General features: G+C 48.0%; 1 protein-coding gene across 1 annotated transcript in view; it reads left to right on the forward strand.

The window, feature by feature from the left end:
* Positions 1 to 3688: 3688 nt before the first annotated feature.
* The window catches only part of NINL (ninein like), a 70457-nt gene continuing 52157 nt past the window's right edge, over positions 3689 to 21988 (forward strand). Inside the window, exons 1-3 of the mRNA XM_007451440.1 lie at positions 3689 to 3710; positions 9757 to 9950; positions 17477 to 17573. Coding sequence (XP_007451502.1) covers positions 9768 to 9950; positions 17477 to 17573 — 280 coding nt within the window. The 5' untranslated portion in view covers positions 3689 to 3710; positions 9757 to 9767. The remainder of the gene's footprint in view (positions 3711 to 9756; positions 9951 to 17476; positions 17574 to 21988) is intronic.

Genomic DNA, 21988 nt, shown 5'->3' on the forward strand with positions numbered 1-21988 from the left:
AGTGCCGTCAGCATTTCTAATACTCTCTCTCTTCACTGTTTGAAGTTGCAGTGTAACGTATGGAAAAAAAATGCACAGAGGGGCTTCCCTTGCCGTCCAGTGGTTAGGACTCCGCTGCAGGGAGCACAGGTTAGATCCCTGGTCAGGGAAGTAAGATCCCATATGCCAGGAGGCACGGCATGCATGCATGCATAAATAAGTAAATACACACACACACACACACACACACACACACACACAGAAAAGTGCACAGATAATGATGAACTGTCACAGTGAACACACCCGTGCAACTGCCATCCTAGTCAGAAGCAGAATATCTCAGGAACCCCAGAACAGCCCCTCATATGTTCTTCTATTTATTATTCCCTCCCTGCCATCCACTATCTTAACTTCTAACACTATGGATTGATTTTTCCTGCAAGTGGAATCATGCAATATCTTCTTCCATCATGTTTGTAAAATTGAGGTTGTCATTATGTAGTTCATTCCTCTCCATAGCTTTACAGTTTCCCAGAATATACCACCAATTACTTATTTTTACTACTGATGGATAGTTGGATTGCTTCTAGTTTGGGGTGCTATGAATAATGCTGCCTAAGAAAGTGTGTCTTTCGGTACACAAATCCATGGTTTCTGTTGAGTAGGTACCTAGGAGTTGGATTGCTATGTTGTAGAGTGGATATGTATTTAACTTTGGTAGATAAAACTGAGCAGGTTTTTAGAGCTCTTGTACCATTGATACCCCCACTAACAAGATCTGAGAGTTCCAGTTGCTCCATGTCTCTACCAGTACTTGATATGATCAGTCTTTTATATTTTAGCCGTGGTGTAGTATACTGATAAAGCTTTCACAACTGCCCCCCAAAGCCCTGAACTGTAGCATTTTCCAACGATTGTGTGTAAATAGTCCCACCACAGCAGATTTTAAGCTACCAACATAATGCCATTGAGACAGAATTGGATGGAGCTGTGAACAGTCAGTGTGAGCAGCTCCAGCCTCCTGGTTTTACCCATTTGGTACTTCTTGAAAGCCATCAGAGTCTAAGACAGGAGAAGAGGACAGCAGGGAACCCATGGGGGATGCTCCTTGGTCACTGAGCTGTATACACTGACTGTGTACAGTTATAAGCATCAGCAGGCATTTACATGGAGAGAAGGTCTCACCTGGAGCTTAAGGGAAGCACCACACACTTGGAATGGCAGGAAAACGTTCCCTTTGCACTCTGCCTGTGCCCTTGTATGCTCCGTCCACATTCTTCAGCTGACTGAGGAAATCCACCTCTGTGCTTACTTATAGGATATCAGGTCCTCATCTGTGAAATGGGTGATTGAATGGCACTCTTTGGGGTTCTGATCGCTGCTCTCTTACAAACGTCAGCAGCCTGTTTACATCAGCAGCCTGTTTTCATCACCTTGCTCTAAGTGTCTGATCTGGTTCCAGAGTTTCAATATAGTTCCTTCCAGTCACTCTTTACGGCTCAGTTTTGCTTTGGTGGAGTGTTTTCCCCTGCCACTTTGCATGATGTCACCTCTCCCCAGTGTTTTTATTTTTATTTTTATTTATTTATTTTTTAGGCTGCACCGTGTGGCTTGTGGGAATCTTAGTTCCCTGACTAGGGAATTGAACCCAGGCCCTCGGCAGTGAAAGCACAGAGTCCTAACCACAGGGAATTCCCTCCCCACTGTTTTTTTTTCCCTCTCCACTGTTTTTAATCATACATTAATTATCCTTACCCTATCAACTATTACAATGGGGATTCAAAATTGTAATTTTCCAGTTCTCTCATTTCTTCTACACTGTTATTGGCTATTTTTAGTAAAGAAGAGAAACTATTGCTTTCTTTATGGTAGAATTTTCTAGTTGAATTTAAGTTAGAGGTTGATATTGATACTGAGAGTAGGTTTTCTACATTTGCATATATGTAATGATACATATAGAGAAAGCTCATTTTTTTGTATGTAGAACCTTATGTGGATAGCCGTGTATATGTATAACTAATTATTTATGTATAATATGTATAACTACAGTTATGTAGATATTTTATAACCATTGGGTCTATAGCTATAGTCCTAGCACAAATATAAGTACATGTGGTTATAAAAATCTTTAGGGGCTTCCCTGGTAGCGCAGTGGTTGAGAGTCCGCCTGCCGATGCAGGGGACACAGGTTCGTGCCCCGGTCCAGGAGGATCCCACATGCCGCGGGGCGGCTGGGCCCGTGAGCCACGGCCGCTGAGCCTGCGCGTCCAGAGCCTGTGCTCCGCAACGGGAGAGGCCGCAACAGTGAGAGGCCCACATACCGCAAAACAAAACAAAACAAAAATCTTTAGGAACCAAGAAGATATTGGCCAAAGGGTACAAAGTTTTTATGTTAGGTGAGTGGGTCCCACAATGTTTTCTTGAGGAGACCCTAGAAAGCAGGTTTTCTAGGACAATTTTAGAGTTTGATATCCTTATAGTTTTTAGTCTAAATATCTACTTTGTAGGAAGAGCAAATACTATATTAATTGCCAATTAAATGACGCATCAGCTTATTTTTATATTGTTGGGATTGGAAAATCCCTTTGATAAAAATGATAGCTTCTCAAGCCTTATTGCTGAGATAGTTAGGGCCGATGTCGGCAAAGTAAATAAATAGTATAAGTTTTTTTGGTTTTTTTGTTTTTTTGTTTTTTGCTGTACGCGAGCGTCTCACTGTTGTGGCCTCTCCCGTTGCGGAGCATAGGCTCCGGACGTGCAGGCTCAGCGGCCATGGCTCACGGGCCCAGCCGCTCCGCGGCATGTGGGATCTTCCCGGACCCAGGCACGAACCCGTGTCCCCTGTATCAGCAGGCAGACTCTCAACCACTGCGCCACCAGGGAAGCCCAATAAATAGTATAAGTTTTGAAAAATAAGAAAGAAGACGTGAAAACAGTTAATGCAGAAATTAATCCTACAAGCTCAGAACTGCTGAAGATGCAGGTTGATTACAAACACCAAGGCTATTTGACATGGTGCCAAGACCTGCTCTTCTGGAACCCAAGGCGGGGCTTCAGTGTTTTATCTGGGTCGTAACATCTTTCCAGATACAGAACGCGCCATCTAGAAGGCTACCTTGGTGCTGTTCATTCTGGGTCAGCAGGCTTTTACGGGTTTTTATGGAGGGCCTTGTTTGGAGTTGTTTCTGGGTGCGATGCTCTGGGTCCACAGACATCGGCACACCCAGCTGCTTGTGAGAGACCACAGTTCTCTGTGGTTCCCTGTCCTTGATACCCAGCGGGTTTCCAGGGCCACAGATTAAATTCCCTCATCTCTGTGCATCAGTTAAATGCAAACCTACACCTTCCCTCCAGAGGGCTGCGTGGTCCTGCAGGGTGCTGGTCGGCAGCTGTTTCTTGGCCCGTACCCAGTTTGTTTGAGGGCAGGTTTTTCTCCCCAGGATGAAAACAGTGTTTTGCTTCACCTGGTAGCAAAGTTTATGCTCATATACTTAATTAAGCTTTATAGCATTAGAATTATTGAGAGTCTACTGATTCCAGTTTCAAAAGGATCAAACCGTAATAAGCCAAGGGCTCCTCTTTACTTGGAACATTGTCCCCTGTCTGCAGTCAGCACTGAACGCAGCTGGGTTTTCTGGTGGTTTCGATGTGTGGACATTTATGCATTTGTAGAATCCAGAGAGGATTAAATAATTCAGTTTGGGTGAAGAAGAAACTGAAGAGGCCCTTGGGTGTTTATTATTTATAACGACCACTTGGCTGTGAGGCCTGCACTTCGCGTGTGAGTAGGCCTGGGCGCCGAGGATGGGTGGTGCAGGAGGCGGGGTCCCGCCTGAGAGGTCCCCTGTTTCTCTTCTCCTTCCCGGGGTTCTGTGCAAGGAACAGAACCTAGGGGTCGTCTAGGGGACGGCGTTCTCTGCCCTCACACACAGGCCTCAGGGAGTCTGAACAGAGCTACAGTTTCCCTGCTGGGAGGGGCAGAGGGTAAAGGTCCTTGTCCTTCTCACTGTTGTGTTCTGTGGTTTAGGTTGGTCACGTTTCCCAGTCGGGAGGGAGGGGGGTTTCCCAGTGACACGTTTCTGGAAATAGGATTTGAGCAGCAGGAAGGCTGGGAGCCTGGGGACCGGTGTGCGGGATGGTGATTCTGCTGTCCTTCGTGGTGTGATGAGTACCAGGGCCTGGAACCTGCTCCTCCCCTCAGCAGCCCAGCAAAGGTGGTGTTTTAGACCCAGTTTGACAGAAGCTCTGACTGGCCCAGAGCTGAGCCTGGCCGAGGCCCTGCAGCCTTGAAGAGAGGCATGGGGATAGGGGATGGGTCATCTCAGCTGTGAAGGCAGCGTTGCCATGTCTGGCGTCTTTTAGGGTGGCCTTTGCACAGTTCAGGAAGATTCTGATGCTTTAAAATGTTCTCAGGGAGCCCTTGGCCGGTCTCCTTTGACCTCGGCAGCAGGAAGGTGGCCTCTGGGTTCCCCACCCTGCAGTGATGCCACTAACGTGCAGACAGCAGGGTTTAAGGGGAGATCTGGTGCCTGGAGGCTTAGGGGGTCAGATCCTGGGACCTGAAGGGAGTTGACCTCAATCCAGTCCATTTCAGTGTCGGTTTGAGAACTTGTCTTAAGTACCCACCGGACACCAAGAGCCAACTTTGCAAACCGGTGTGGAGGGTTGTGCAGCTGCGTGTCCTGAGAGCATCCTCTGTCACCTCCTGCTGTGTCTGAGACGTGGTGCCTGCTGGGCCCCCATCCCTGCCCACCCCATGCCCACCCGGTGGACCAGCGGCAGGTGGACGGGCCGAGGAGGGAGGCCTGCTGGTGGGAGGCCTTCAGAACCCAAGGCAAGAGCAGACGCAGGGTGGGGTGGGGTGGGGGTGCTGCACAAGGGTTAGTGTCTTCTTTTGAGGAGGAGCCCAAGTGAGGACACAGTGGTCCCTTGCTTAGCGGGATCATCCCACTGAGCAGACCATCTGGGAGGCGGCACTGTCCCCTCCCTGGCCTTCACTCCCATTTTGGTTGATGACGCAGTGCTCCCAGTAGAGAGGGTTTGGATGGGCCAGAGCTGAAGTCAGCAACCCCAACTGCTGACCAGGGCGAGTCTCTCAACTCGGGCTCTGTGCTGGCTTTAGGGTCTCACTGTGGGGGGCCGGTGGGAGGTGGAGCCAGTTCCCAAGGTGAGGAGGGCACACAGTAGCCGTGGAGGTGCTAAATGCTGTTGGACTCCTGTCTGGAGCTGCTTTATGGAGGCCTGAGAAACATCCCCTGGGCCATAAGCAGGCAGGCTGGTACCTCGGATCGCCCTCACCTCGAGGCTTCCCTGTCTCTCCCACCCCCCACGGAAGATGCGCTGCCCACCTACCACAGGGATGCTATCTGGAGTGCAGTTACAGTTCCATTCTTGTGCCCAGCTTGGTTTTATGGAGGCTTTCTTGGTTTTTCCATAATTACTTTTTAACATCCTTATTCTTTTCCAAATGGTCCATCAGCTCTGTCAGAAACCACCCATGTTGGGGACTTCCCTGGTGGTCCAGTGGTTAAGACTCTGCGCTCCCAATTCAGGGGGCACAGGTTTGATCCCTGGTCAGGGAACTAGATCCCGCTGCAACTAAAAGAGCCTGCACGCCGCAACTAAAGATCCCTCATGCAGCAACGAAGATCTCACATGCCACAACGAAGACCTGGCGGAGCCAAATAAGTAAAGAAATAAATAGTTTTTTTAAAAGAAGAAGAGGGCTTCCCTGGTGGCGCAGTGGTTGAGAGTCCGCCTGCCGATGCAGGGGACACGGGTTCGTGCCCCGGTCCGGGAAGATCCCACATGCCGCGGAGCGGCTGGGCCCATGAGCCATGACCGCTGGGCCTGCGCGTCCGGAGCCTGTGCTCCGCAGTGGGAGAGGCCACAACAGTGAGAGGCCCGCGTACCACAAAAAAAAAAAAAAAAAAAAGAAGAAACCACCCATGTTGTTTTCCTCGTGGTCCCACGATACAGGACCGTAGGGTCCCTAGTGGCCAGTTTGTGTGGATAGCACTGTGGCCCTGCCCCAGGCCACCCTCCCAGAACGGTGTCCACTGCTTGCAGGGGACCCATATCTACAACGTGCGTCTTCCTCCTTCTTGGCTGAAGTACCCGTCCGCTAGCTTCCAGCTTGGTGGAAAGTGTACTTTCCTCAGGATGTCTTTCAGCCTCCAATCCCATTCTTGCTGCAGGAGTCGCGCCTGGCTCTGAGTGCAGAATGCTCTTTTCTCTCTAGACATTTTTAGGACTTGTTTGTTTCTTCTGAAGTTTCTTGAGGATTTACTCGGTCTGGATGTTTTTATTTGTTGGCCTTCACAGTGGGACTCTGCCGTCTCTCTGCTTGGAAAAGTCTTGTATTTTTCCAGAACCACCCCCTTCCCATCAGCTGGTTGCCTTTCCTGGGCTTTTAGAGAATGCCTGAACTTTGGGTGTTGATTTTGAATTTTTTTTTTAAGGAAAGAAAATCCAGGTAAAAGTGCCACAGAACATAACCAGGCAATTTCAGAAAGCAAGCCACCAAATATTGAACTTTTTTTCCTTAAAAAAAAGTTTTTTCTTATTTTAAAATTTTTAATTGTGAAAAAACACGATGATATAAAATTTACCCTCTTGGGACTTCCCTGGTGGTCCAGTGGGAAAGAATCCGCCTTCCAATGCAGGGGACGTGGGTTTGATCCTTGGTCAGGGAACTAATATCCCGCATGCCTCAATGAAGATCCTGCATGCCGCAGCTGAGACCCAACACAGCCAAAAATAAAATAAAATAAAATAAATAAATAAATAATAAAATAAAATTAAAAAAAATTTACCCTCTTCATCATTTTTAAATATACAGTTCAGTAGTGTTAACTGGTATCCACATTACTGTGTAACAGATCTCTAGGACTTTTTCATCTTGCAAAACTGAAACTCTGTACCTGCTGAGCAACCCTTCCTATCCCCCTACCCAAGCCCCTGGCACCCACCACTCTACTTTGTCTCCTTGATTTTGACTAGTTGTCTCATGGAAGTGAAGTCATACAGTATTTGTCGTTTTGTGACTGGCATATTCCACTCAACATAAGGTTCATCCATGTTGTGGGAGGTGACAGGATTTCCTTCCTTTTAAGGCTGAATAATATTCCATTTTATTGATATTTTCTTTATCCGTTCTTTTGTCAATGGACGTTTGGGTTGCTTCCAACTCTTGGCTGTTGTGAGTAATGTTGCAGGGAACATAGGAGTGCAGATAACTCTGAGATCCTGCTTTCAGTTCTCTGGGGTGTATGCCTGGAAGTGGAATTTGCTGGATCATATGGTAATTCTATTTTTAGGTTTTTGAGGAACCTCCATACTGTTTTCCACAGCAGCTACACCATTTTACATTCCTACCAAGAGTGCCTAAGGGCTCCAATTTCTCAACATCGTCACCAACACTTGTTTTCTGTTTTTTGTTTGCTTGTTTTTTCTTTATAGTGGCCATCCTAATGGGTGCGAGATAATATCTCACTGTGGTTTTGTTTTGTGTGTACCTAATTAGAGATGTTGAGCACTTTTCATGTGCTTGGCCGTTTGGTGGCCATTTGTGTATCTTCTTTGGAGAATTGTCTGTTCAAGTCCTTTGCCCATTTTTTTAATCGGGTTACTGGTTTTTGTTGTTGAGTTATAGGAGTTCTTTACTTGTTCTGATCATTAACCTCTTATCAGATGTATGATTTGCAAATTATTTTCTCCCATTCTGTATGTAGGTTGCCTTTTTACACTGCTGATTGTTTTCTTTGATGTGCAGATTCTTAAGTTTGATATAGTACCATTTGTCTATTTTTACTTTTGTTGCCTATGCTTCTGGTGTCATATCTAAGAAATCGTTGCCAAATCTAACATCATGAAACTTTTCCTCTTTTTTTTTTTTAAGAATTTTATAGTTTAGATCTTATGTGTAGATCTTGAATCGATTGTGAGTTCATTTTTGATTATGGTGTAAAGTAAGGGTTGAATTTCATTCTTTTGCATGTGGATATCCAGTTTTCCCAGCACCGTTTATTGAAGAGATTGTCTTTTCCTCATTGTGTGGTCTTGGCCATTTGGAAAATCATTTGACCACACATGCAAGGGTTTATTTCTGGGCTCTCAAGTGTGTTCTATTGGTCTATGTCTATCTTTATGTTTTTTGGTTACTTTATTGATTTTTAATTTCCTTTTCTTCTCTGTCTCATTTCTTGTCTCTTTATTTGGGTACACTTAATAGAAGATGTATTTTGTCCTTATCTTCCAGTGTTGCCATTGCATTTTTTATTGTGATTATCATATGTCAATGTCAGGAAACCTCCCTTGGTGTCTAATCATCCCTATTGTCCAGTAGTCTATCTTGTTGCATGATTTTAATGTTTTTCCTTCATCTCTCTGGAGATATTAGTTTCTCTCGCTCTCTCTCTCTGTGTGTGCTTGCGTGCGTGTCTTGGGTTACTCCCCTCTCCCCTCCCACATGTATCCCCCTCCAAATCAATGCCTTCAGCTTCCAGCGAATGGGGGTGTGTGAACAGCAGGATTCTGAGCCCCACTCAGACTTCTACATGGCCCCTGAGACCTTCCATAGTTCCAAGGTGTTTAGAGTATCCAGTGACTTGTCACTTGAGCCCTTTTCTGGGACTCTGGAGTCCCGGGGAATCCACGTGCATCAGTGTGACTCCAATGAGGTGGTCGTGGTACAGACCTGAGCCCGGACTATATTTCCCAGATGAAGGTGTCCTTGGAGTTTTTCCAAGCCTTCTTGGCCCATCTCAGCACTGAGGTTTGTCATGTGGTATCTCAGCTACAGAAAGACCCCCCACCCCCACCAATCCTGGGGCGAGAGGAGGGCGAATTCCATAGGGCACACATGACCAGAAGCAGTGCCTCCTTTCTCCCAGTGTTTTTCCCAGGACTTTGAAAGCAAAGCATGGACCTTATCTTGGATGGGGGTTAGGAAGTGTCATAGCAAATGGCGGCTGAAAGATCTTTTTGCCTGACCCGTAGAATGCTGGGCCTGAGTCACACCACTAGCCTGTGCCTGGATGGCCAGAGTCGAATCACCTGCTGTCTTGGGACAGTGTCTCAGATTTCTGGGGATGAGGGAAAGGAGAGGAAAAGAAGTGTTTCTGAGTGGTCAGGAACTGACCTGTGTGTTGGGCAAAGCTGGCATGACTGAGGGGATGTGGGCTGAGTGTGCAGGGTCCTCGCCCCTGAATCAGCCTTTGCATGGAGGCAGGGGTCGGGGGGAGGCGGCAGACCAGCAAGTTCTCTCAGGAGGGGGATGGCTTGTCATTGCTCCTGGGAGGGCCCTCGGTGCCCTCTGACCTCCAGCCTGAGTTCTGCCCAAGACCAGAATCCTGGGGCAGAAGTTCGTGCAAGTGTGCCAGGCATCCAGCAGGCCCTGTGTGTATATGTATAGAGAAAAAGTAGAATGTATATTTGCCAAAATATTAAAATGATTTTTTTCCAGGTGGTGAAATTTTGGATGATTTTCTTTCTCTTTACTTATCTCTTTTTTTCTGATTATTCTGTAATAGATACATTTTTACAGAACAAAGTAATTCTGGTTCTTTGAGCCAGTGAGGGAGAACAAGCCCCATGGGAACACGTTTGTGGCCTCTCCTGATTTCCTCCAGCCTCACGTGTCCTGAGATGACCCTGGTGCCCCTTCCCACACGTCAGCTCCTCCCCTGCCCTGGGCCACACTGCCTGGTGCATCGGGACCGTGGAGGGAGGTGGGACGGCAGTCAGAGGGCACCGTTGTTTTCTCCCTGCACACAGCCTGCGATGGGATGGACGAAGAGGAAGACAGCCACTATGTCTCGCAGCTCAGGGATGTCTACAGCAGCTGTGACACCACGGGGACAGGCTTCTTGGACCGGGAGGAGCTGACCCAACTCTGCCTGAAGCTTCATCTGGAAAAGCAGCTGCCTGTCCTTCTGCAAACACTTCTCGGAAACGACCTCTTTGCCAGGGTGGGTAACTTCACTGACTTCATTCTCACAAAGAAAAGCACAGAGAGCGTGTGGTTATAGCTGCTGGCATCTGAGAAATACCAACTGACTGGAGATACTCATCAAAGGAAAGTTAGGAGGAAATGGGGTGCTATTTTTCCTTCTGTGCAACATCTATGTTGTAGAAAGAAGTTCCTTAAGATGGCTTTTTTAAAGCATAGTAACTTCCAGAGATTTGTTTTTGTTCTGTTTTTTTCCGGAAAGATGCTTGGGTGATTCGTCCGGGGAGTGGAAGGTTGGTATGGATGGTGCGTGTGGTTCACAAAACACAGTGATCTGTGCACAGCTCACACACTGGGTCATTCAGAGGCAGCTGCAAAGTACCTCGAAGGCACATTGTCTTGTAAAATTACCCAGCGTGAAATTCATCCAGCAGCTGGACAGAACATTGCCCACTGCTGTTGCAGGAACCAAGGCTCCCTGTGTTCAGAGTGTATCTCTGTGAGTGTATCTATCCCAGATAGGAAGTAGGCACTCAGAGAGTTCTTTTCTCTAGGAAATTCAAGGTCATCTAGAAGGGTAATCTGGAGCCTGGACCACAACTTGCTTTCCTGATTGAAACATTAAGAAGCTTCTTAGTGTTCCTGCTTCTTAAATGTGTCCAGATGTTAACACGTTCGTTTTGAAAACAGTGCCTGGAATTCCCTGGCGGTCCAGCAGTTAGGACTCCAGGGTTTCACTGCCAGGGGCCTGTGTTTGATCCCCGGTCAGGGAACTAAGATACCGCAGGCCACATGGTGCAGCCCAAAAAAGAAAAAAACCCAGTGGCTATAATCTTACCTTCGAAGGATGGGCATTTTTTCCACAGAACTCAGTAAAACTCTTTTCATTCTGAATGAGAAAAAAATCGAGCTGCAAATATTCTGAGTTGGCTTTTGGGCAAAAACAAATGAAGAACAACCAAAAACCCCTCCCTGCTGGCCCTGGGGGAGGGTCCAGGCAGATCTGACCTCCTGTTACTTCCCCCGAGGCCGTGTGGCCAGTGCTGTCAGCAGTGCTGCACCCGCTGTGTGGAGGACTCAGCCTCACAAACCCACTGCACTCTTTTCTATCTCTTTACTCTGTTCCTGCTTTTTCTTTATGGACTTAAGAATCAGGTGTGTTTTTGATAGAAAATGTCTTAGCCCCTCTTGATATCACCTGGAATTGTATTTGGAGGCTAGATAAGCAAAAGGCACATTTGTGAAAATCAACACTCTGGTTAAAACAGCCCAAACAGGGACTTCCCTGGCGGTCTAGTGGTAAGGACTCTGTGCTTCCACCACAGGGAACACAGGTTCAATCCCTGGTCAGGGAACTAAGATTCTGCATGCCGTGTGTGGCAAAAACAAAACAAAACAAAACAAAACAAAAAACAGCATGAACAGATGGTTTCCTTGATGATTTTTTTTTTTTTTTGCGGTACACGGACCTCTCACTGTTGTGGCCTCTCCCGTTGCGGAGCACAGGCTCTGGACGCGCAGGCTCAGAGGCCATGGCTCACAGGCCCAGCCGCTCCGCGGCACGTGGGATCCTCCCGGACCAGGGCACGAACCCGTGTCCCCTGCAGACCCTCAACCACTGCACCACCAGGGAAGCCCCCTTTGACGATTTTTGACAGTTTGGAAAATTCAAAACCAAAAGAATCACTTTGGGGCCCAGATTCATTGTAGGATGTATCATTCCCAGCCTTTCTCTACTTTGTGCTTTGTCTGTGAGAAGGGGAGCGTGACCTCGAAACCCTGAGTTATGCTTGGAGGAAGGTCAGTGTTGGAGTAGCTGCAAAGGGAAAAGGGCTGTTACCGTTCCCCTGCTTCATCCATGCCGGGGGGGCGGGAGCGTGCACAGCCAGTGTTTAGGTGGAACATTCCGTAGAGGTTTTAGGGACACCAGTGTCAAGCCAGAAGTATCTAGGTAGTTGTCACCATTTTCTGTGACAGAAACCAAATGGTGGAGATTTCAGGAAGTTTTGAAGAAAAACAAGATAAATCCTTTGTCCAGGAGAATGGATTGGCTTTTCAATTCAAATAGCACATATTCAGTTTCCTTGCAGGAACTAACATATATGACACCACAGAAATGTTAGTCATTGATACAGTAATCCAGTTATAAGAATGAAGAAACAATATTATAATATCTGAATTAATAAGGTAATTTTTAGTGCTATGAGTGGTTTTTTTTTAAAATTAATTAATTAATTTGGCTGTATCGGGTCTTAGTTGCGGTATGCGGGATCTAGTTCCCTGACTAGGGATCAAACCCAGGCCCCCTGCATTGGGAGCACAGAGTCTTCACCACTGGACCACCAGGGAAGTCCCAATATGCTTGTTTTTAATCCCTTTTTCCCGTTAAAGAAACATTATCAGGTCTAGTTTCAAGCGAGAAAGTTGACGTGGCCTAAGAGTCCTGTGACTTGGGAAATTTCCATATTTCTCATGTTTATTTACCAGTGGTGAGGATCTTATCTTGAGTATTTTAAATTTGGATAGAAAGAGAATTTTCCTCTCAAAAAATAATTGATAACATAGTGTTACTGAAAATAATTTTAAGGTTGAGAGTGATTCTTGATCACAGGGTCCAGCCTCTTCATTTGTGAGGAGAGTCCGTGATCAAGCAGGGATGATGGTGTATCCTGTTGGGTGAAACACCTGATGCCATGGGCTGGCCCTTCCTTCTTTTATGAGCTGTGAAGGGAGAGGGCACAGAAGCAAACACAAGCACAGTCAAAATGGTATCAGATAAAACAGCAGCACACTCGGCAATCAGATTGCCTCCTGTTTGATGGATCAGAAGAAATTCAGCTGATAAGTATCAATATTATCAAAGATGCAAAAGAAATCTGAGATTGGATCAAGCAAAATGGCCATTTCATTCTGCTCCCATGGAGTCAGCAAGTACCTTTGAGCTCTTATTATGTGCGAGGCAAATCCAGAAGCTAGGAATGTAAAAATGAAAGCAATACAACGTCTCTCTTTGTGAAATGAACTGTATGCAAGGTTATTCATTCTAGTATTGATTCACATGGCAAAAGACTGGAAACAGCCTTTTGAATATGAGATTAGTTCAATACATTCTTGTAGATCCAAATGATGAAATTTATGCCTCATCCCTACAAAGGAGGGAAGAGACTTCAGACATTGTCCTAGTGGCAGGTTAGCAAACTCAGGCCTACCTTCCAGTTAGTGCTACTAAAAAGGCTGAACAAAATAGAAAAAACAAAAGATCTTGAAAATGGTAAAGAGCAAACAAGTCAGGGGGAATTACAACCTAAAAATCTATGCTAAGTCACGTATCGAGAGAAGTTCAGCTCAGCACACAAAACCCCATTTGCCCTGAGAATATTTTCTGGTCTTAAATAGCGACTGTGAAAGTGATATGTCATTTGGGGGTTTTAAAGGGCCAGGGAAATGCATGTCTAAACACAGACTCACCCAAGGAGAAACTGATGAACCAGCCCCCAGTTTAAGGGAGGATCCTGAGGGTGCACCTGTAGGGTAAAGATATAGGGTAAGTGAATCAGCCGTTGTGCTCTTTGCTGTCTGGGCTTGCGTGCGCTCAGGGGTCTAGGTGACCTCAGGCCTTGCAGTTAGATCAGGTGGTCCTGCACAGGCGGTGCCCTCAGGCACGTGGCAAAAGCAAACAGAAGTCCTCTCTTGAGAAAGTTCCCTCATCCTGGGTCTGTAATTCTTCCTAAGTAATAGTCATATACAATAACCAGCATACAGTCAAGGATAACTAGGCACAAAATAAAGATGAGTGAGAGCCAGAGAAACAACAGGCCACAGAAGCAGAGCACAAAGATGTGAAGTATTGGAATTACTGGGTAAAAAGTATAAGCCGGGCTTCCCTGGTGGCGCAGTGGTTGAGAGTCCTCCTGCCAATGCAGGGGACACGGGTTCGTGCCCCGGTCCGGGAAGATCCCACATGCCGCGGAGCGGCTGGGCCCATGAGCCATGGCTGCTGAGCCTGCGCATCCGGAGCCTGTGCTCCGCAGCGGGAGAGGCCACAACAGTGAGAGGCCCGCGTACCGCAAAATCAAAACAAAACAAAACAAAACAAAACAAAACAAAACAAAAAAATGTATAAGCCAATTATGGTTACTATGTTAGGAAAGATTTAAAAAAAACTTCCCTGATGGTGCAGTGGTTAAGAATCCGCCTGCCAATGCAGGGGTCATGGGTTCGATCCCTGGTCCAGGAAGATCCCACATGCCCCAGAGCAACTAAGCCCGTGCACCACAACTACTGAAGCCCAAGCTCCCCAGAGCCCACAAGCCACAACTACTGAGTCCGCGTGCTGCAACTACTGAGCCCGCAGACCTAGAGCCCATGCTCTGCAACAAGACTGCCATGAGAAACCCGTGCTCCGCCACAAAGACTAGCCCCCACTCATCGCAACTAGAGAAAGCCCGCGTGCAGCAGCAAAGGCCCAATGCAGCCAAAAATTAAAAACAAAAATTTTTAATTAAAAAAAAAACAAGCTTGAAAATATCCACAGGAAAGAGGTAACTCTAAAAGTGACATAACATATCTGAACAAAGAACCAAATACAACTTTTAAGAGTTTAACAGCAGATTAGACACAGCTGAAAAGAGCACTCATCCAGGATGCAGTATGATGTTATAAAGTGAAGGTGAAGACCGGGGAACATCCCTTTAGTTGGAATCCCAGGAGGAAAGGAGTGAATGAGGAGGGATTTCGTGAACAGATAATAGCTAAAAAGTTTCCAAAACAGATTTAAGATTCCAAAAACCCATGGAATTCTTAGTAGCATAAATAAAAAGAAATCCACATCTGGCCATATTATTGTGAAACTGAAGGGAAACAAAGACATCTTAAAAGCAGCCAGAGATGGATACACATGATCTCTCTGTATTTTTTCCCTGCAACTGCATGTGAATCTATAATTATCTCAAAATGAAACACTTAATAATTTTTTAAAACGCAGCCAGAGGAAAAAAGACATATCCTGAAAATCAGCCATAGTTATATTGACAATTGCCTTCTCAGATGTGACAGTAGAAGCCAGAAGCCAATGGAAAGGTGTCTCCAATGTACTAAAAGAGGACTGGTGCCAACCTGAATCCCATACTCAGCAAGAATACCCTTTAAGGGGACTTCCCGGGTGGTCCAGTGGTTATGACTCTGAGCTTCCACTGCACGGGGCAAGGGTTCAATCCCTGGTCGGGGAACTAAGATTTCGCATGCCGCGAGGAGTGGCAAAAAAAAAAATAGAATACTCTTTAAGAACAAAGGTGAAAGAATGCACCTGTGAGAAGGTGAATTCTGCTCAGTTTTGAGAGGGTATAGAGGCAAACACATCCATTAGATATTTGTTGAGTATTTACAGTGTGTCACTGTGAGATCACATGCTAGTTGGGGAGACAGAAAATAAACAAGTAATCCAGTGTCAGATCTGATACGTGTGTGACTGAGGCAGAGGTGCCCCCAAGCCAACAGCTGCGTTTAGTGCCCATCGGCAGCAACAGAATGTGCTCATTCAAATTCTGTGCCAGGTGTGGGAAGCATGCTTGGACCTACAGCCCAGGCCTGCTTTTTCTGCACTTACTGGTGACAGTAAGCTCTTGTGTTGATTTCTTTCTGTGGGACTTCAGTAGAAGCACAGGTAGAGAAATGAGCTGAAGAGTGCAGCTCAGTGAACATCCAACCTGAACACACCTGGGCTGCCAGCATCCTGCATCCCTCCTCAGGTGCCCTTGTGGTCCCTCTGCCTCCAACAGTTACCACTGTCCTGATGCCAACAGCATAGATTTGTTTGCCTATTTCTGAACTTTATACAAGCGAAAATACACAGCATATGCTCAGTGTATACTCTCTGGTTCTTTTACTCTGTATTATGTCTGTGAGCTATATTCACACAATGTAGATATATTGTCTCTGTCAGTGGTTTGGGTTTTTTTCCCCCTATTGTCATCTTTTGTTGTCTGACTGAATCACAGTTTATTTACCCATTCTCTTTTTGGACATCTGGATCATTTCCACTAGTCTTTTAATAAATTATGTTTTTGCTAAAACAAAAAGCATTGATTGATAGTAAACTTTCAAGCTAAGGATGTGTACTGTCATTTTTAGGATAAACAATAAGAGAATGGGGCTTCCCTGGTGGCGCAGTGGTTGAGAGTCCGCCTGCCAATGCAGGGGACACGGGTTCGTGCCCCGGTCTGGGAAGATCCCACATGCCGCGGAGCGGCTGGGCCCGTGAGCCATGGCCGCTGAGCCTGCGCATCCGGAGCCTGTGCTCCGCAACGGGAGAGGCCACAACAGTGAGAGGCCCGTGTACCAGAAAACAAACAAACAAAAAAAATCAATAAGAGAATGGAAATAGACTGTATAACTTCTGAATTAATAAGGGGAAAGATGAAGTCCTAAAAGAAAATCAATAAATCCAAAGAGAGGAAAGAAAGGAGAAAAAGCAGGCAGGTCAAATTGAAAGCACAAAGAAAATAGTAGATTTAAATCTAAATATTATGGAAAAACCCAAGCGAACTTTTTGGCCAACCCAATATATCAGTAAGGACATTAAATGTAAAATGTTTCAGTTAAAAGATAAAGATTTTCAGATTGGGGAAAAAATGTCCAACTATATACTGTTCATAAGAGACATGTCTAAAACATAAGGATATAAAAAATTGACATTATTAAAAGTTTGGTTAAAAAACAAAGTTTGGTAAAAACATATAACACGTAAATACTCCATAAGAAAGCTAGTCTTTATGGTAAAAGCATTACTGAACTAAAGAGGGTCAGCATTTTATAGTAACAAAAGGTTCAATTTACCAAGAAGATTTAAATGTATATTCTGTGACCCAGCAATCCCATTGTTAGGCGTATGTATACTCCAAAGAAATGCCTAAGGACACGTGTAACTGTTCAAAGCTGGGGTTTTTTGTTGGTTTTTTAAAAATAACTAAACCCTGGAAACAATGGGAATATCCACCAGCAGGAGGGTAGATTTTTTTTTTTTTTTTTTTTTTTTTTTTTGCGGTCCGCTGGCCTCTCACTGCCGTGGCCTCTCCCGTTGCGGAGCACAGGCTCCAGACGCGCAGGCTCAGTGGCCATGGCTCACGGGCCCAGCCGCTCCGCGGCATGTGGGATCCTCGCGGACCGGGGCATGAACCCGTGTCCCCTGCATCGGCAGGCAGACTGTCAACCACTGCACCACCAGGGAAGCCCGGATTTTCCTTTTTCTTTATGTGTTAATGTTTGTGGTCATCAGACACCTCTTTTCTACACTGCTTTCTAATTTTGTCATCTGATTTACTTTTATGGAGTTGTTAATAGCGTTTTTTTGTGATAGGGTTATGGTTCACTTTTACCTGACTTATTCCATCTTCAATTCTTTTAAAACTTAAGTAAATATTTGAAAAAATGAATGTCCTCAGTGCTGAAGGCAACATAAGATCTTCCATCTGAAAAAGACCAAAAGGCCAGGTTGTTACGTGTGTGACCTGTAGAAAGCAGCGTTGACCTCTCTTCTCAAATCCACAGGTTAACTTTGAGGAATTTAAGGACGGTTTCGTGGCCGTCTTGTCATCACAGGCTGGTGTCGGCTCCTCAGATGAAGACAGTGGGTCTTTGGAGCCAGGTAAGAGGCCTTCCCGGTCTCTGTTACGTCTCTTCCTGTGATTCCGTGACCTCTGGGGTATGATGTTCTCACCAAACGACGCAGCAGATCTGTCTCTGCCGAGCTGTGTAGACTGGAACTGACGTTTGGGTGTTTTCTTCTTTTGCTTCCTTATTTGTAAAATGGTGTTGTAAGGGGAAGACTCTTGTTTTCCTCTGCAATACACACAATCCTCTGAATATACTGGCACTTCTGGTCACTAGATATATGTGGTTTTTCCCACACCAGGCTGTTTTGCAACCCCAGCTGGGTGTCCTACAATTCAACTCTGTTCTGACACCGTCTACCTGGACACGGCGTGAGACCCCACAGGGGAAGGGGCTCAGTCCCCTAAGATTGCACCCTCTTCGATCAGCCATCTCAATCCAGGTTGTCACCTGTGCTTCTGCCCCACCTGTTATAGATCAGAGGCTCCCACGACCTCCCCAGGTTCAATTAATTTGCTAGAGCAGAACCCAGGGAAACCCATTTACTTACTGGATCACCGGTTTATTACAAAAGGATATGACTCAGGATAAGAGGTTTGTGGGAAGGGCTTGTGGGAAGGGGCTCGGAGCGCCCATGCCCCCTTCAGGCCTCATTCTCCCTCAGTCTCCACATGTTCAACTCGGAAGCTCTCATAACCCCGTCCTTTTGGGTTTTATGGAGGCTTCATTACAGCCATGACTGATCAAATGATTGGGCATCAGGGATTGAACTCAACATCCCTGGAGGTCAGGGGGTGGGGCTGAAATTTGGTTTCCCTGGCAACCAGCCCATCCTGAGGTGTGGTTCCAACAGTCACCAGATCAACATAAACTCAGGTGTGGTTGTTCTCATCACTTAGGAAATTCCAAGGGTTTTAGGAGCTGTGCCAGGGATGGAAGACCAAATACATATTTATTATAAATCACAGTATCACAGATGTCAAGTTAATACCGCGTGCTGTCCTTACAGCATAGGGTGTTGACAAGATAAAGTGGGTGTCGGGGGTGGAAGCATTGGAGAATCAAAAGCGCAGGGCAGGTGTGAGGTGTTAGCCAGGCCTTGGAGGCTGGCGGAGCAGGCAGGATGCCACCAGCCGAGGCAGCCCTCAGCTTGTCTTCTGTCTCAGACAGTAGTGCTCTGTGCTCCTAGGACTTGTGAGAGTCCTGGTTTGGAGCAGGGCCAGTGGGACAGAGGTAATATTTCAGAACAAACGGAAGTGGTGGCTTTGGTCAGGAGGTGGAGGGAGGGTTTTCGAGGGAGGCCCACTCGATGTGTGGACCGCGGGCTCCAGTCGGAAGGTGATGGTGGACACGCTCATTCGAAGCCGTGCTGGACCCTCGGGCTCGGCTGCTGCGGGCAGCACCTGATGCGCCCTGGCTGGTCACGGCTGCGTTTGATGAGTGTTGGGAAGGAGACTGAAGTGGTAGCGGGTCCCTCCCTCCCACCTGGGGCAGGCGTTTGAGGAGTCTGCCCCGCAGCAGCCCCTGGTCTGCTCCTGGACCCCGGGCAGGTCGTTGGTTGGGAGCAGGTACATGATGATCTGGGCACCAGGGGTACCGTGAGGGAGGCTTTATGTGCCAGGCTTGGAGCTAATGGACGTTTTATGTAGATTCCAGTGAACCATCCTAGAAGTCCTGTGGCTGCTCCTGCCTGTTATTCAGGTGGGGTTTTGCAGCCTGGAGCCAGGCCCTGCCCCCGCCCCTGGGGCTGAAGTCAGCTGCCCCACCTCCTCCTGCTGGAGCCATGCCACAGCCCTGATGCAGGGGAGGAGTCAGCCTGCCAGCAGCCCCATCGCCCTGCAGCTCGGGTCATTGGCTGCTTTGTCTCACACTTGTCTTCCTTGAGATGGGAAGAAGCCCACTTGCCTTTCCCGACTCAGGGTTTTGGAGTGTGATCGTGTGACCGTGGACGTGGATGTGCCCAAGAAAGGCTGCGCCTCTGTCACTGCCCCCCTCTCCATGCTGGAACACGTGTGCATCTGTGGGGTGTGTCCTCACTTCCTCCAAAGACGGGAGAAGCTGTTTCAGGACTGGCGCTTTTCCACACCAGTTCTGTTTTTTTCGTTTGTTTGTTTGTTTTAGTTTTTTTATTTGTTTAATTTTTGGCTGCATTGGGTCTTTGTTGCTGCTCTCGGGCTTTCTGTAGTTGTGGCGATCAGGGGCTACTCTTCATTGTGGTACGCAGGATTCTCATTGCAGTGGCTTCTCATGTTGCAGAGCACGGGCTCTAGGCACACAGGCTTCAGTACCTGTGGCACGTGGGCTCAGTAGTTGTGGCACACGGGCTTAGTTGCTCCGCAGCATGTGGGATCTTCCTGGACCAGGGATCAAACCCGTTACCCCTGCATTGACAGGCGGATTCTTAACCACTGAGCCACCAGGGAAGCCACGTGGGCTCTAGTTGTGGCACACGGGCTTAGTTGCTCCGCAGCATGGGGGATCTTCCTGGACCAGGGATCAAACCCGTTACCCCTGCATTGACAGGCGGATTCTTAACCACTGAGCCACCAGGGAAGCCCCCCGGTTTTGTTTTGTGTTGTTTTTCTCTTCTTTCGATTTTCAGTGCTTTCCTCAATTACACGGTTGTAAGCCCACCTGAGGCGGCTCTGACGGGGCTTGTACACAGAGGCAGGGCGCCCGCCGGGTGGCCCTGCAGCCACGGGTTGTGAGAACCGGGGCGAGCCCTGCCCCGTCCTCCAGGGCTGTGCGCACGTTTCAGCTTCTCACCGCAGCCACCTGCCCAGCCTCCCCGATCCAGGGGCTTCATCCCTTCTTCCCTGGCCCTGTCCACAGTGTCACTCTCTCCTGCTTTCTAATCTGTCTGCCGGTCCTTCCCACCATCTCCCACCATGACTGGAAAATGATTGGAGCTTTGATGCTCTAGGGATGAGCATGTCATCAGGGGGCCAAACGCCCCGGGGTTTTGAGGAACATCCCACTTCCCCGTCATTCTGCTCCTTTCAGTAAAGGCCGTTACAGAACATATAACCAATGTCTTTTCCCTTGTAGACCTTGGTATTCTGCTCCTATAAATAAATACACGCAGGAGGCACAGCCAGGTGTCCAGCACAAGGCACCGTTGGCCTTGTTCTCTGCGGGCTGTCTGGGCAGCGGGTGGGGACTGGCCGTGACCCCCAGTGCTTCCCGCTGAGAGGCCACGGCTCTGTGTTCTGTGGGTGGTGGGAAGCTGCCCCCTTCCTGTTGTGATTTGCCACGTGGACACTCTTCTAGAGAAGCGTTTCTCTCTGTTGGAGGGACGGGGGTGACACGTTTGGGGAACATTATGAAACAGCTGTGTGTTTTCTGGGCATCTCATTCCTCTGAGGAAAGTGCTGACCTGCTGAAATGGGGCCACATCCAGGGCGGGTGGGACTCCGGTCATGGACGGGTGTCGGGGGGCGGATCTCAGGAGGGGAAGGGCAGGAGCAAGGTCAAGCCACAGGGGGCAGACGTGGTGCTGGGTCACCACCTCCAGGTGAGCCGCGAGCAGGCCGGGCCTGGGGTGGGGGGGCCCATGTGCGTCAGGCCCCTCCTCGTCTTCTGCAGCTAGTTTCCCAAATGTGCTGCAGCTGCCCACTCCCACCTCTCGTGGCTTTCCTCTTCCCGCACCTCCCCCCGGAGTAAAGGTGTGGAGCCTGTGTGCTGGCCCCTCCCCGCTGTGTGGGGCACTCAGAGCCTCCTGTTTCCTCCCTGCCAGGGCGTCCGCTCCCTGCTCTCCAGCAGTCCCAGGAGTTCCCACACGGGAGAGATTACAGGGCCGGGCAGGGCCCGTGATAACCTCCGAGTGTCCCGGGGATGTGGTCAGCCTGCCTTAAATGTCCGCTGTCAAGTGGAACTCAGCAGCTTCCTCCCCAAACTCTCCCTTGTTCCCAGTTTCTGTTGGTCACTGGCATCACTGGCCAGGTTGGACCCAGCCTCCTCCTCTGATGGTCCCAAGGTCAGGGGCTGCAGAGTTGGTGCGGAGGAGACAAGGGAGGTGGTACTTGGCCTTAGGAAGCGTGACGCATCTGTGTGAAACGGTCCTCAGTGTTCCTGACCTGGCCTTACTTCCTTGGATACTCTCCCCCAACCTGCCCATTCTGGTTGCTTCCTTCTGAACCTGTGTCCTCTCCTGGCCGTGGCCCACGTCGCCCTCCCCAGTCTCTCTCCGGCTGCCCAGATTCCCTACAGAGTCAGCATCATTTCTTCTCTGCCTGCGGGGTCCCCACTGCTCTGCAGACGTGGGCAGGTAAGGAGGGAAGAAAAGTGCAAGCGGTTTATTAGGGCTTATGAGAGTCTCATGAATCCCAAACTAAAATGCACTCCTGCCTCTATCCCAGACTTCAGACCCACGTGGAGTCTGAGGCTCCCCAGCTATGCTGAGGTCCTTGCCTACCGCATCCCGTCCCGGGGGCGGGGGGGGGGGGGCCG

The sequence above is a fragment of the Lipotes vexillifer genome, unplaced genomic scaffold, assembly GCF_000442215.2.
Source record: "Lipotes vexillifer unplaced genomic scaffold, Lipotes_vexillifer_v1.1 scaffold670, whole genome shotgun sequence".
Lineage (NCBI taxonomy): Eukaryota > Metazoa > Chordata > Mammalia > Artiodactyla > Lipotidae > Lipotes > Lipotes vexillifer.